Source organism: Halyomorpha halys, unplaced genomic scaffold, assembly GCF_000696795.3.
Source record: "Halyomorpha halys isolate HHAL.00 unplaced genomic scaffold, Hhal_1.1 Scaffold1205.1, whole genome shotgun sequence".
In the NCBI taxonomy this organism is placed as follows: domain Eukaryota; kingdom Metazoa; phylum Arthropoda; class Insecta; order Hemiptera; family Pentatomidae; genus Halyomorpha; species Halyomorpha halys.
The window spans coordinates 237,157-252,273 of NW_027108984.1; the positions used below are offsets into that span (position 1 = coordinate 237,157).

General features: G+C 28.4%; 1 protein-coding gene across 8 annotated transcripts in view; it reads right to left on the reverse strand.

The window, feature by feature from the left end:
* Gyf (GIGYF family protein Gyf) overlaps positions 1 to 14,219 on the reverse strand; it is a 79,437-nt gene extending 65,218 nt beyond the window's left edge. For 4 of the 8 annotated variants that reach the window (XM_014433414.3, XM_067047229.1, XM_024361256.2 and 1 more), the window contains exons 1-3: positions 13,503 to 13,921; positions 13,212 to 13,262; positions 4,193 to 4,400 (exon numbers count right to left, since the gene is read on the reverse strand). In XM_014433414.3, the coding sequence (XP_014288900.1) occupies positions 4,193 to 4,400; positions 13,212 to 13,243 (240 nt within the window). In that variant the 5' untranslated portion in view covers positions 13,244 to 13,262; positions 13,503 to 13,921. Of the gene's footprint in view, positions 1 to 4,192; positions 4,401 to 13,211; positions 13,263 to 13,502; positions 13,922 to 14,034 lie in introns of those variants that run through there. The other 4 variants (XM_067047228.1, XM_067047230.1, XM_024361258.2 and 1 more) reach the window with 4 other exon arrangements.
* Between the last annotated feature and the right edge of the window lie 898 nt (positions 14,220 to 15,117).

A 15,117-nucleotide genomic window follows, 5' to 3' on the forward strand; every position in this document is an offset into this window, starting at 1 on the left:
ACCACTTATTTTTGCAGTAAAAATCAACAGTTTTTTAAGGAAGGAATTTGGGCTTTACCATCTCGTTGGGAGAAGGTTACCGACTGTAACGGTGGATATTTTGATGAATAAAGGTGATTATTTGAAAATATTTATTTATTTATAATTTCCCCCAAAAAAACGACAGGACTTTTTGAATGACCTGGTAGTAAATATAATAATTTCAACTTTTACTTAGTTTCAACTTTCAACTTTAAGAATAATAGTATTTTAGACATTATGATAAAGATTAATTTATTAATGTTTCATAATTTAAGAAGTTTTAAAGAAAATTGACTAATGATAAATAATTTGATAATTTGACTAAGGCATAATGACCTGCAATTGTGTTGATTACCAATATTTTAGCTGTGATAATGTAATGAGATCCTTGAAAATGGTCAGAATGTAGGAGTGTTAAGATAATAAAAAAGTGTTGAGACCAAATGGATGTTTTTTTATAACTACTAAACAAATCTTTCTCAAACACAAATTTGCATTATATAAAACTAATATAATTTTGATGTGTTTATAAGTTCCTAGAATGAAGAAAACAAAACCTGATTTCCCCGAACTTACATATCAACATCCTGTAGAAACATTTTTAAAATATTTCCTTAGCACACACATTATTCCCTTATAGTAATTCTCCTCTCTAACATAAATCTTTCTTTATCAAGTTCAAACCGAGCAAGTAAAGATTAAAGCAAAGTTATCAAAAATCTTTAATTACTTAAGACTTACTTATAGAAAAATTACTAAGAAAAAAGTAGTTAAAGGAAAAAACTTTAAGCAGTTTGGATGATTATTAGTGTATAAAATCATCACATATGAAGATGACCCGAGTGGTGTTCAAAAAAGGTACAAAAATAGTGTAAAAACTATTTATTATGTTGCTATTAGTATTAAAAAAATAACTTTTTATTAGTTCATCAATATTTATCAGGTTACTATTAAATATTAACAAAATAATAATTTATTAGTAACCAATATTTATTAAGTTACTATTAAATATTAACAAAATAACAATTTATTAGTAACAAATATTTATTAGGTTATTATTAATAAGTTTTTTCAGCTATTTTTATGATTGACCATTGTCCATACCATCTTCTTACAAATATTTACCCGTGTGTTTTCAAAACACTATTAATAAAATCAAAGATATACAATAATTTCTTTTATATTATAGTGAATGAAACCACTTATACCCAATTTTATATTTTACTTCATTTCTTCTTAGTTAATTACTTTAAATTTTTAATCAAGAAAAACCACCAATTCCCTAAATAATATCTCATAAAATTTTGGAAAAGAGCAAAAGTGAGAAAGACTGTTCTGCATCATCAGTAATAGTTTGTAATTTTTTTTTTTTTCAAATATAAAATTTCAAGATAAAATTTTACCTTGTTAAGCCATTTAGCTCTGAATATGATTAAAACAAAACTGGCATTAGAAGTTGTTGTTTTTTTGTACATATAATGGTGCATGACACATGTGTTTATATACAAACATGAACATGGAAGCAACTAATAATCACAGTAGAAATAATAATCTTGGTTTTGGATTACATGGGGCAGTTATTACTAGTAAGTTACTATCTTTTTACCTTACACAGCCAGCTTTATGGAGTTGATTTCTCAAAATTGGGAAGTTTATTTTCACCTAATTATGATCTGACGTCACAAGTTCACGATCTCTTATTTCAGGACTTTTGGATGCATTTATGAATTCATGTGACTCATGTACTGTTACCTTGCATTTTCTGTCTCAATGTTTTTTTTTTATGTCTACTTAATCATGCATTGTTCAGTCAGGTAAAACAATACCAACATTCTACCCGATATATTGGTACAACTCAATGCTTGTTCAAAAAGTTGGATAATTAGAAACTATATTATATTGATTAACGACAAATTTTGATGGAATTTATTTTTCAGTAATGATTAGTTAGCTCATTTTGGGTTTGTATCTAATTAAGGGATTGTGGGTTTGCTGAAAACTATGAGCTAATAAAAAAAATGACTATTTATCATAACGATAACTGTTACTGAGTAAATGATTTTCTAGAAAGTACTAACTGCAGTGACAAAAAAAATATGTGAATTATTTGTTTATAAAGATCATAAATACTTGAAAGTATGAGTTCAAATTAATAGTTCAAGATTTTATGTTATCACAACTATATTACATCATTTTTCATGTTATAAAATTTTTGTAGAACAAAAATTCTGCTCAAGCGATTGTGAAGTACTACGGTTAAGAGCAACAACAGGTTATAATTACTGTATCTCATTTAAGTTATATACAGTAACAATAAACTGATCAAATTATTCTATTCTATTGAAATAATCTATCTCATCTCTTGAATTCGATCTATTAAAGTCATTTTCTCATTATATTTTTATGAAATATAAATTAAAATTTAATAAGTTTATATAGAACGTCTGTAGTACTTTTTCATAACACATTTTTCTAACCAGAAAAAAAAAAATATAAACATATAATTTTTCAAAAATGTTCTTAGAATTCAAAAAGATATAATTCCATTTGTTTCAAGACAAATTCAGTAAATATTCCTGAATCTATTTTTTTTTTTTTTTTTAAGAAACTGAAATTTTAAGGAATATGCCAGACATATTTGACAAAATATAAAATAGAAAGTAAATCACCTAGAAGTGACATCTGTGTAAAACTGAGTGACAGAAAATCTTCATTATCATCATTTGGATTACTGGTGGGGGTTATCTATGCATGGAATCATGTTTTGCCCAAATAAAAAGTTTCAAAAAAATTATTTGCCATGTTTGTATTATACTTTATAACATATTTTTGTGTAAATTTTAAAACTCCACATTACATTAAAATGTACCCAATTTCTAAAAAAAAAATTTTAATTTTTCTATATAAGTCCACTTAGGGACGAGCATAACCATAATAAGCCTCACTTATTTTTCTGCTTTTTCAGCTTCCCACAATTGAAAAAAAAAAATATTTTTATAAGACTCTTTTATAAGTTTGCCTTCAAAATTTCATTCAAATGAAAAAAAAAAATTAGAAAAGAACTTGGGTTAAACAAGTGAACCTTGAGAGTAAATATAACCTCAATAACTAAAAACATCCAAAAGCTAACTTGTATAACCTAAACTAATTTTTGTTCAAACAATCCATAATTATTTTCTTGAAATTTGAAAAATGAAGGGTTGTTACGACAAAGAGAGTTAGTACACTCATTAACTAATAAGTATATTACTTATTAAATGTATTCAATAGAAAATTGTTAATGAATTAATGTAATTTTAAATAAAAAAATTGAAAAAGATACATATATTGTAATGTTCTCTTTTTTTTAAAATAGTTTAATTAAGCTATATAATATTACAATTTCATTTTGGTTCTAACTATTGTTAATTATTTTTGTTTTAATCAAATAGTAAGCTAATTCTTATCAGTTAAAATATGTCATGTCTGAAACAATAGGCGTACAAGATATAGTAATCACAATGAAACATCACGCAAATAGTCAACATGAACGCTCCATCCCATCTTGGAAATAAACACAACCGCTGCTTTATGAAGTAACAAAATTAAAATATTTTCAAACCTTCGTAATTTTTTTGCTATGATAACACGTCAAATAAGTTCAGGAAACAAACGAATCTGTAATGAACAACAATAAATAATAAATCTGTAACAGAGAGGGCAGTGTTTGTTTAGATTGCTAGCAACTGGACGTCTCCATTTCCTGATCATTCTTCTGTCTACACTTTAGTGGTAAAGGCAATCCAGTTTATTATGATAGTACATCGTTAGGATGTGCATCCCTTAGTAACGTTATCAAGATCCCTTAGTAAAATTATTATCAAGATATGAAGTTCACAATCATAATAAATTATTTATATAATAATTATATAACTTATATAATTATATAAGATTGTCTAGTAACCCTATGCCCTGAAATTATAGTCAAAACTTTTTAAATCACATCAAATAAAATCCCCATATCTGTATTAAATATGTCTTTTTACTTACTTCAACCATAGAGGCATCACCTCTATAAGAGGATAATATATAAAAAAAAGTTCTTAATTTTAATTCTACAATATATTTAAATAAAATAATGCTTAGATGTTTTAAAATATAAAAATATGTAGAAAGTGAAAATGAACTAAACTGTTGAAAATGAGCTTACTGTTTCTTCATCTGACATCGTATTTAGGGCGAGCGGGGGCTGTGCTTTCTCGACATACAGCCCGTGAAGACTTTTTAATGACTCTGGTGGCGGTAAATTAGCAGAAAAAAGTGCAAGCATTTCTTCCCTTCCATACCGAAATTCTGCAAGCTGGTATCTGGCAGGCTGCTGCGCAGAGAGTGCACGTAACCTAAAAGAAAAATCAATTAGACTAGGCTAAACTATTATTTTAAATTTACACCACTAATGAATGAATATATATCACTGAACATCAAATTTGGAAGATTATAATAAAAAAAAAAAATATAATCTTAATATTAAATAATAACATGATTTTTACATGTTATTCATTGATACTCAATAAATTAAAATTAAGAAGGTATGTAATTACAAAATTAAAAGCAATAATTAAGATCTATTATATGCATAAAGTACAGTATTCCTCGCTAATATGAACACCAAGGATATGAGAGCTAGAGAACTAAGAGAAAAGGTTGGTCACACTAGTACATTTACCTGGTTATAAAAAATGTATTGGTATGTAAACAATATAAAATGTATGTAAACAACAAGACAGAATGTATTTACCGCCGGGGGTGCCTAAACATTTTATAACACGTCACCAATGGTTTCCCATGAGGAGAGACAATTGGGCCCTCTCCCCTAAACTATGTCACCTTCACAATGATTATTTACATAAATTATAAATTCATGTTTTTTGAAAAAAAAAAATTTTTCCTTTAATAGATTTTGATAATGTAGCTACATAATAAAATGAATAAATAACTGTTATTAATAAAATAATAATGTATTTTAGGAATAACACCAATGCCTACTTGGCTAATCATTACTTCCACTAACTCATAATTATTTCATCCTGTAAGAAAATCACGACGGCAGACAAGAAGAAAAAAATAGTTTTCAACTACTTATTGATTGCCGACATTTCAACCAACAATGTTTGTCTTCAACAGGCTATTTTGAAAGGTGGAGATGTAAATAATGGAAAAAGGGGATTTTTAGAACATTATACTTTAAAGTATAAAAATATAAAGTACAAAGCATGAAAGTATATCATTCAAAATGAAATATCAACAATCGATAAATATTTGAAAACTACATTCTTCTTCTTCATCAAAGCCCTTACCATCCTGAAATTCACATACAGCCAATCACACACACACATATATATATTTTACCCATGAAGGAAATCACGGTAGTACAAAATTTGAAAAAATCCATATTTTTCAAGAGTGGATAATGATCAATTATTTCTTTAAATAAAAAAACGAGAATAGAAAGACTGCTCGCACATATATATTAAACCAACCCTACGAAGAATAACCACAATGCAAAACCTTCGAGTTCACAAAAATTTCTGATGATCAGAAATGCTGGTTCTAAATTACCCTTTCATCCCAAAAAGGGAACTTGAACCTTTTTTAAACATAAAAATTTTAAAATAAAAAAAACATATAAACAGTCACGTACCAGTTCTGAGCCCCTAGAGACATATATTTTAGAACAAATACTGAAATGCCTAAATTATCCTGTCAATGAACAACAAAGACAATGATGATAATGTAATTGTAGCTGAGGAAGAAGAACCAATACTAAAATCAGTAAGCCTAATAATCCTGGATCCAGGACCACAAAAGAATACTTACTTTAGGAGAAGGTTTGAATGAAATTTATGAAAGTGTATATTATTCTGTTATGGGAAGATCCAGTTGGCGGTAAATGAGGTTCACCACAAAATAGCAGAAAAATTATTTATTAGTAACCAACATTTCATCCCACTCTGCGGGGCTGAATGAAAACAAAATACAAACATTGCTACAGAGCTGTATCATTCTGTTAATTTTATTATCCCAGATATGATATATAAGATTTGATGTTTTAAATTTTTTCAATGTTTACATTCTGTATAAGTTAATTTATCAGGCTTGGGCAGATTGAGACATGTTTGCTTACAAAGATTTGAATTACTTCCGTACATGCTATGTTCTTCAGTTCTATATCTAAAGTTTTGTTCAATAAATAAGTAAATAAAAATGCACAAAATGTAGAAACAAAAGTGTAATTCATTAACAGCCACAGACAAATTAAAGCTATTGCTGGATTATGATAGTGGGAAGTTGTTTCAAGACTGTGTACGGTTAAATGTACCAAAGACTACCCTTAATAAAATTATTCAAAGGTAGGAGAAACTGAGTCCTCATTGTATTGACATAAACAAAAAATAAGACGAACACGATCAGCAAAGTACTCTTAATTTGAAAAATGTCACTCAACATGGATAAAGCAGGTACAGAATAAAAACATTCCAATAAGTGGTCCAATGATTAAACAGAAAGATCAATAATTTGCGAGTAGATTCCATACGTATCATTATTATACTGATTTTTTTAGCCATGAGTGTTTTATTGTTTTAAAAAATAAAAGCAAATATATATAAAAACATAATGTATGCGTTATTTTATTAATCTTTTTACCTCTATAAATAAAAAACAGTATATTTCAACCTCTATTAGTGGGACCCTCAATAAACAGGAAAACTGTAATTTTAAACCTGCCTATTTGTAAAAATAGGTAAATGAAAAGCCTCTTTAAGTGATGAAAAATCCTAGGTCTGTTTAGATCCCAATTATACAGGTTACACAGATCATCTTCCTACAATTAAATACAAACGGCCAACTAATAAGCTTTCAATTTATTATTTTAAGTGAAAAGAGCCTTGCATGCCTTTAACTGGACCTTGAAACACTGATACTTATTCTTATTAGCATAAAACTGATTCGCATTTGTGCAAATAATGGCCCTAATCTCAATTGAAAAGGATACATTGGAAGATTGTTTATCTCCTGAGCGAGCAGAAGTTGACAGTTGTGATCTATATATAAACAACGAACTGTGACCCGCAGTTTCACCTATCCTAAATTTCTATCATAGTTTCATACATATGATCAGTACATGACTAAATACATCTGATTAACTGAAAAATTTTAAATGGAAAAACACAAGGACCAATCACTAAAAAAACTTGACAGAAAACATCTATTTCATGGTTGTATACAAAATAAACCAAAGTTCAATACAGTATATACAAATTAATACTCCTACAATTTAGATGCGTTTTATTTTGTCTGATAGAGAATTTAATAATCATGAATGAGCAGCTATAATGTTCCAGGAGATGTATAGTTAAGTTATTTGAGTGTATTATAATAATATAAACATTTTTTTAACTATTCAGAAATAGGCTTCAATTTTCACAAAGTGGACTATTTCGTCCATTCCAGACTGAAGCAATAAATATTAATTATCCGAAAAAAATGAATAAACTAAAAAAATAGAGCTTTTTGTAAATGAAAAACAAGAACTAGGTTAATTAACAGAGAGTTCATTGTTCAACCATACAAGCTACCTTTCAGTATAAATATAAAAATAATATAAATGAAAGTAGCACAATATAAAATTGCACAATTTCTAGCATTTATTGTATTATTATTGTACTTTAAATTACTTTTTGTTCATTTGGCTCAGAAAATTAATATTAAGAATCTGTTTAGGACGTGCAAAATAGGCCATTTTATCCAATGAGAGAAAAATCAAATCCATACTGCTAGAAGGTACAGAATCCATGAACATTACATACATTACTTCATGAAGTTCACAATCAACATCTTTGATGTCTTCTTTTTTTATGTTAAGATTCAAGATGCAAGATTGTGGCCTATTTGGAAATACTTGACTGACTTTTGGTCCACATAAGGCAACTCAAACTTTTATTGATAAAAAAACTCAGAAGAAATGTGATAAAACAGATTAAAAAAACGAGAAGATGGTTGGGGGTTGTGGTAGAAATAAAACACAAATAAGTTGAAGTAATTTATTTAATTGTGCCAACGTTTTGGCCAGAATTTCTAGCCTTCATCAGCGCTTTTAGCTTGAAATCTTACTGCCAAGTGAAATTTTAAGCTAAGGAGATTCAAGGTCCTTGCGTTTTTACACCTGGCAGTAAGATTTCAAGCTGACAGCCCTGATCAAGACTAGAAATTCTGGCCGAAATGTTGGCATGATTAAATAAGTTACTTCAACTTATTTGTGTTTTATTTCGACCACAACCCCCAACCATCTTCTCCTCGTATAAGCCATTCACGGTCAACTATCTGTCATGATTAAGATAAAGAAACTTTAGATACTACAAAAAATAAATTAATAAAGAAAAGAAAAAAATTAATAAAAACCACAACAGTAATAACCAACTAACCAAGTAGGAATGGAAATAATAGGAAAAGTTGAAGATAAAATACCCACCTCTTCTTAGAATAGATATATTTTTTAACTTGGTCTTAGTACACATCTACAATCTTAGAACTACCTTTAAAAATATCAAAATTGTAGACACTGTCATACCAAGATAACGGTATGAGCCTTTAAATACAATTTTCTATTATATTGTTACTGCTCCATTCTTATGGGTCCTAGAGTGATGCTATATAGTCTGAAGCCTACCTCGATCAACAGTCTATGTCAATCTATCACAAAAGAAATTTTTTGAAAGACTAGTAGTTTTTTAAATTAATACACTCAAACAAACTCTTTAGCGTGAAATAATAGGATTCTTCAATTAAATCGCAGCTCTTCACTTCTGCTCACACAAGAGATAAACAAACCCCCACTGGATTCTTATCAGTTGAGATAAGGGTCTAAATTGGAAACATTTGATAGTTTTCTTCTGTATAAGGTGATTCCCAAATTGTTAATCATCCTCTTAAAAAAAAAAAACTTGAGAAAATAAAAATAACTTGAAAACAGAACAAAAACAAGTTCACAAAAACAATAAGACTAAACTAACCAAACAATTAAGTAAACATAGAACTGATAAAAAAAATTACTATATATTGTTTCTCATAGCCACCACCGGCAGCACTTATGGTCACATCTACATAAGGTTGGTTGGTTACTTGTACTGAGGTTCTTGCGAATTTTTCTGTTTTTTTTTTAAAGTTGTAATTTGTTCTCTGACATTTTTTTTGTCTAATTTCTCCTAAGTTTTTATCAATGAAATGATAAAACATCCACTCAGGTCAGTCATTGAATTGAACCCTAAATACCAATAGTCAAAAGGAGAAAGGTCAAGATAAAATAATACAATTAAAGAAGTATATGTTTGATTTACTTTTAACAATTATCAATTTTCTTCGTGGGACTAATAATTAGCCCTCTACAGATATTATAGTGAAAGGTAAGATATCATTAGACAGCTATTGTTGGGTAGACTTGGCAAAATCATTAAGGGAAATAAAATCACATCAATAAAACACCTGCTTTTTCCACTAAGAAGCGTTCATACGACACAGGTCTGTTTGCACGAATAGTTACCAACAAGAGCATAATCATACTATCTGACATTCCACACTATCAAATAAGGTTGATTGCTAAAATTCTTAAGTAGAGAATTTCAAACTGATAATTTATTTAAATCAATAAATCTTGATGATCTATCTCTTGTAATTCAGGAGTATTGACAAATAAAAGTAGATAAACAGGGCTTCAAAATTAAATTATATCTCGAGTTTTGTCTCCCATGTGTAATAAAATGTTTTGTTTTATTTCTAGATTCATCTCCTCTTGGTTGGCAGCCCAATGAAGGAAATTGTGACTAATTAAGCTGATAAACTTATTGTTGTGAACCTGCTTCTATGGATATAATATTGTATTAATTATGTTCCAGATTGGCTGATGTTTATGGTTACTTCTCTGATCCTAAGCTATGGGTCCAGTCGTGATGTCATAAAGCTTTATGTCTTTCTCGTTAAACAATCCAGTTAAATCAAAAAGAATTTTTCAAATCAAACTGTAATTCCTGAAATTAGAGTGTGTAAACAAATAATCCTTCGGCTCCATTTATAAAAAACAGCCAGCAAAACATTTAAGGGATCATGACATAAAGGCGATGTAGTTAAAATTTGATAAAATTAAGCTCAATAATTTTTGTGGTTTGCAGTTATAAACAAAAACAGACCATCCCTTAATATGATAGTATGATTTTAGAAAATAAAATATTCTCTAGAATATTTGGAATAAAGAAAAATTAGGAAACTATAAAATTTTAGAGTACATATTTTATAATTACAGGTCATGAAATGCACATGTGTATTACATGATTAATTTGAAAGGACACAAGAAAATTACTAACAAAAATAAAACTACCAATTCTAAACAATGCAATGATTGGTGTTTCTAGTATTGTATTGATATTTCTAAAATTTTTTTTTTAATAACAACAGATTATTTTGACCATGGAAGGAAACAAAAAAATTAAATTACACAAATTCAAAACAAATATACATAAAAAAGAAAAGTTTCTAATATCATCATATGACAGTAGCAAGACTTTTTCGAGTCTTATCATTGCTCCTAACAAAAATAAACTTCCCTCTTCCTTATAGTCAATATTTGTAACAGTTCAGTTCAATAATATAACTAAATAGCACTGAAGTAATGCACAAAAAAATAAATGAATTCAATTATGAAAAATTAAAAATAATGAATGATTAACAATATATGACAATGTGAGGGGTAAAATGATAAATAAAGGGAAAAATTACTTAAAACCAATATATTTGATAACTACATGGCCACTTTGCTAAAATTAAGTTTCTTCTTAAACAACTTAAAAAATAAAACAAATTAAAAAATCGTCTATAAAAGGTAGATAGAACAAGAGAAGGCTTTAAAGGTTTTGAAAATATATATTACTAAACAGAATATAAATTGCCTATTTTAAGTGGTTCATATCATACTTGATAAATTATTTAGTCTTCCTATTGCTAGAAATTAAAACTTAGTATGGAACTTCAATTTCAAAATGCCTAAACCAATTTATCAATATAGAAATCCATATAGTACAAAACCAACTGTCATATAAATTTTTTAAATAAAATTATTTCTTATATATAAACAACTGGAACCTAACATTTAGGAAATCTCCAAACAAAAAAATATTAAGCGATAAGACGGTCCAGATTGCATTCAGAAAGGAACTTATAATCGCAAAAAATTATTTAATGAAAACCAACATTTCAACACACATTGCAGATCCATATAACGGCTTGTAGTTGTATGATGGCAGAGAAAAGAACCAAGTTTTACTAAAAATGATGCTTTCATCAACTTAAAAAATGAACAATCATCACAATAATTAATAATACTACAACAAAATATATTTCAATTGCAAAAACTAATTATATGGTAAAAAATATATAAAATGTTTACACGATTTCATACTTCATAAACGAATAGGAAATGAATACAAAATTCATCCAAGTCGACTCAGGTTAGTAAATTTGTGAGTGGTGAGCAATTAATTTCTTGTATACTTACCACCTCACCGTCAATGGTATCTATCAAGGTCATGAATAACTTATTTATTCAAAAAATTATACATAAATAGATGAATAATATCTTGAGCACCTTTATAATAAGAGCAGCTGAAATTACATCAATAAAAAAAATATTTAATGATAAATCGACAAAATCCATTTATTTATAATTGACAAATAAACCACTATCCACAGGAATCGCAGTGTATGTAGAGTGAACGCATTATCATTCTAATCAGTAATTTATTAACTTGTCATAAGGAAGTTAATATCTTCTTCAATATAATTTCAATCTTTTCATTAAATTGATTTCATGATCAGTACAATTGTGGTAAAATAACAATAAACCAATTAATCTACTTGAGCTATTGACAAGAAAGATAAAGTCAAAATGAAATATATATCTGAAAACACAAGTAAAATTTATATAAATATTAAATATATTTAAAAACGTTAAGTTGATAAGAAACAATTTATAATCTTAATCAACAATGACAAAAATGCAGGAAAGGGCCAAACAGGGAAGTCAGCAACCCATATCCTGAATATGAAAACTTCAGCAACAAAAGATTTTACCAACACAATATAAACCAAAATAGTCAATTTTTCCAACACCAGTACATTTTCATCATCCTACCGATTAAACAACTCAACTTGAAACCATTAACACACCGCATCTCAAAAATAAATACAACTTGCTTAAGAGGTAACAAAAATAAACTTAATTAAAAATCTATAAACTGCCTTCATAATACAGGTTATAAGCTAAAAATGATGCAGACTAAAAGAAAGGTACCATCACTGTAGATTTTTGAAACACTTATAACATTAAAGAATTATACATTCATAAAAAACTAACCATGTACTTATAGAATTTATATAACACAAATGCAAAACAAATAATTCAACAAAAACAGGATGAAACAATAATTGATAAAGAAGCTGAAAACAATATTTATTCAAACTGAGTTTTATATAGAGCCATTAACAGGTATTGACAATGTCCTTATTAAGCCTTTCCTCTGTTAGGTATACATTTACTAAATAAGATATATTCTTTGTCCAATTTCAAAATAATGCAGGACCAAAATCTGTTTTAAAAAAACTATTGCATTTAATTAAATGATCAAACAAAATTAAAAGAGATAAGTATTTTTTATATTATTAACAAATTTTCAGAAACTGATAGCAGCAAAAAATTGAATAATATGAGAAATGCAATCAAAGTGGCAAGATGTTATATTCTACAGAATATAATCATTCACATTAAATTAAATCTTCACATAACAAAAAAAGATGTAAGTAAACTGATGTAAACAAATCACAAAATAAAAAAGAAAAATTCAATAACTTTAACGATGCAACAAAACATTATTCATTAGATGAAAATTTTTAATATTACAATTATTTTTGCAACTGAGCACAGATTTTACATAATTTCTAAAATTGAAAAATTATTCAAAATTAGAGAGGTATATATTACAGTTAAAATGCTAAAACTAAATGGTATCCATAAATCTTTCAATGAAAATATGATTATTTGATAAAATAAATATGTCACTAAGAATATGTGTTGTTCAATAACATAGTAAACATATTGGACAACTTACCATTCTGGACCAAATTTCATTGATTCTGTCATGTTTGAGGGCAGAAAATAACTGAAATACAAGACAATCTGGTTTAACACATGTAACTTCTAATATAATAATAATGATAATAAGTTAATTCAGCTCAAGTTAACATCCCACCAATTTTGACACACAAACTAAACCATAAGCCAAATACTTTGAATAAGAAATACAACTGTTCATAAAAGGGACAATCTTTAGTTTAAATAACTTTTCAAATATGCAATGCCAGCAAATATTTAAGTTTTCAGAAACAGAACTTGTAGCTACCTATGATTCTTCTGGATAGGTTGGTGGTAAACTGATATGTATATCACAATAGATAACGAATTTGAAACTGTTTCAGTTATGGAAACTGTAGAAGGCGATAACCAGTCGGATTTTAATAACAATAAAAAAAACGGTAAGTCGGTTCAAAACACTTCAACTTCTTTAATGAAAACTCGACAGAGAACAATTCCAATATGGCTGGAATCAAAGACCGCGTTCGAAAATTTAGATGATGATTGCCAACCAAAATACAACTCATTTATATTAAATTCGCAAATTTTCACTTATCTATAATTTTGTCGAGGGTTTAGAGAAGAAATTGTAACAAATTTATTCAAAAAGAAATAAAATTAGACATGATAATTAAAACTGGCGATTTGGTCTTGCTTGCACGATCGAACTTGACTGACCCTCTTAAAGACCGCGATAACCTTCCGTATTTAAATATGAATTCGCCAACGTACACTTGGTTCTTTTTTTTTTGTTTTTGTTTTTCCACCATTTATTTGTCCCTTTTAAATTAATTACTCACTTTTTTTAAAAAAATGCGTTCTGATTAGACCATGTCGCCGCTTTATATAAAACTGATTTGTTTTTTCTTAGTGAGCACCTTACGAGTTATTCAGCATTAAATCCAATCGGAGGAGTAATATCTTATTCTGTTATCCCTAACCAACATTAGAAATGCGGATTATCAAGTCTAGTATTAATGAATGTTAATCACTGCCTTTTATATCGCTTGTTATTTTATTAATTAAAAAAACAAAAAAATACTCATAAATTGCATATAGGATTAACATAAATCCCATTTTCCTCAGTTCAGACATTTTAATTTAAACCTCAGTTGTACAACTTATTCTTTAAAAAACCATTGCTCTGTCATTGTGATTAAAATACTACATAATAGTAACCATATTTGAATTCCAATGAACTGAAAAAAATCTGTTACTAAATCCTCTCGATTCTTTCAGAACGGCCAAAACCTTCAAGCATACACGAATAGCTATTTTAATTAATAATTCATGTCCGCTTGGTGCGTTTATAGCCTTTCTCACACCATGCGTGTGCCGCATGCGCTAAATTATGTCTACATTGTGCTTTTGTCGCATGCGCTACGAAGACCGCGATAGTGAAAGTGACAGCTGTTGTAGCCTTATGTATCGTGTATACCACAATATTTTCTTTCGTACTGTCAGAATGGTTGGAAGTATTATCAACTATCTGCGCATGCGTCATAATCTACTACCACTAAACGACTACCACATGACACCCTGACGACGAACTGTAGCATGCTGTAACCTCATAATCTTAAGGGGCCTCTACATGTTGGCCGAGCCATGGCGAACTCAGACATACACGAGCATGTGGATGGGTGGCTTGGCTTTGTTGGCCTAGGCTCGTTGCCGAGCCGTTGAGAGTCGGTTTTTTGGACACAGATCAAAGGGGTTCGTGAGAGCGCTCGTGTAGCATCTACACCATTGTTCTTTGTCTAGTTGCAACTGAGAGCTGTTAGGAGGTTAAAGGTGTTTGTTGGTACTTTTTATAATAAGTTTTATATTTAATCTTATTTATTTATATTTAATTTCCTTTCATTTTCTTTTTTGTAATAAAAACA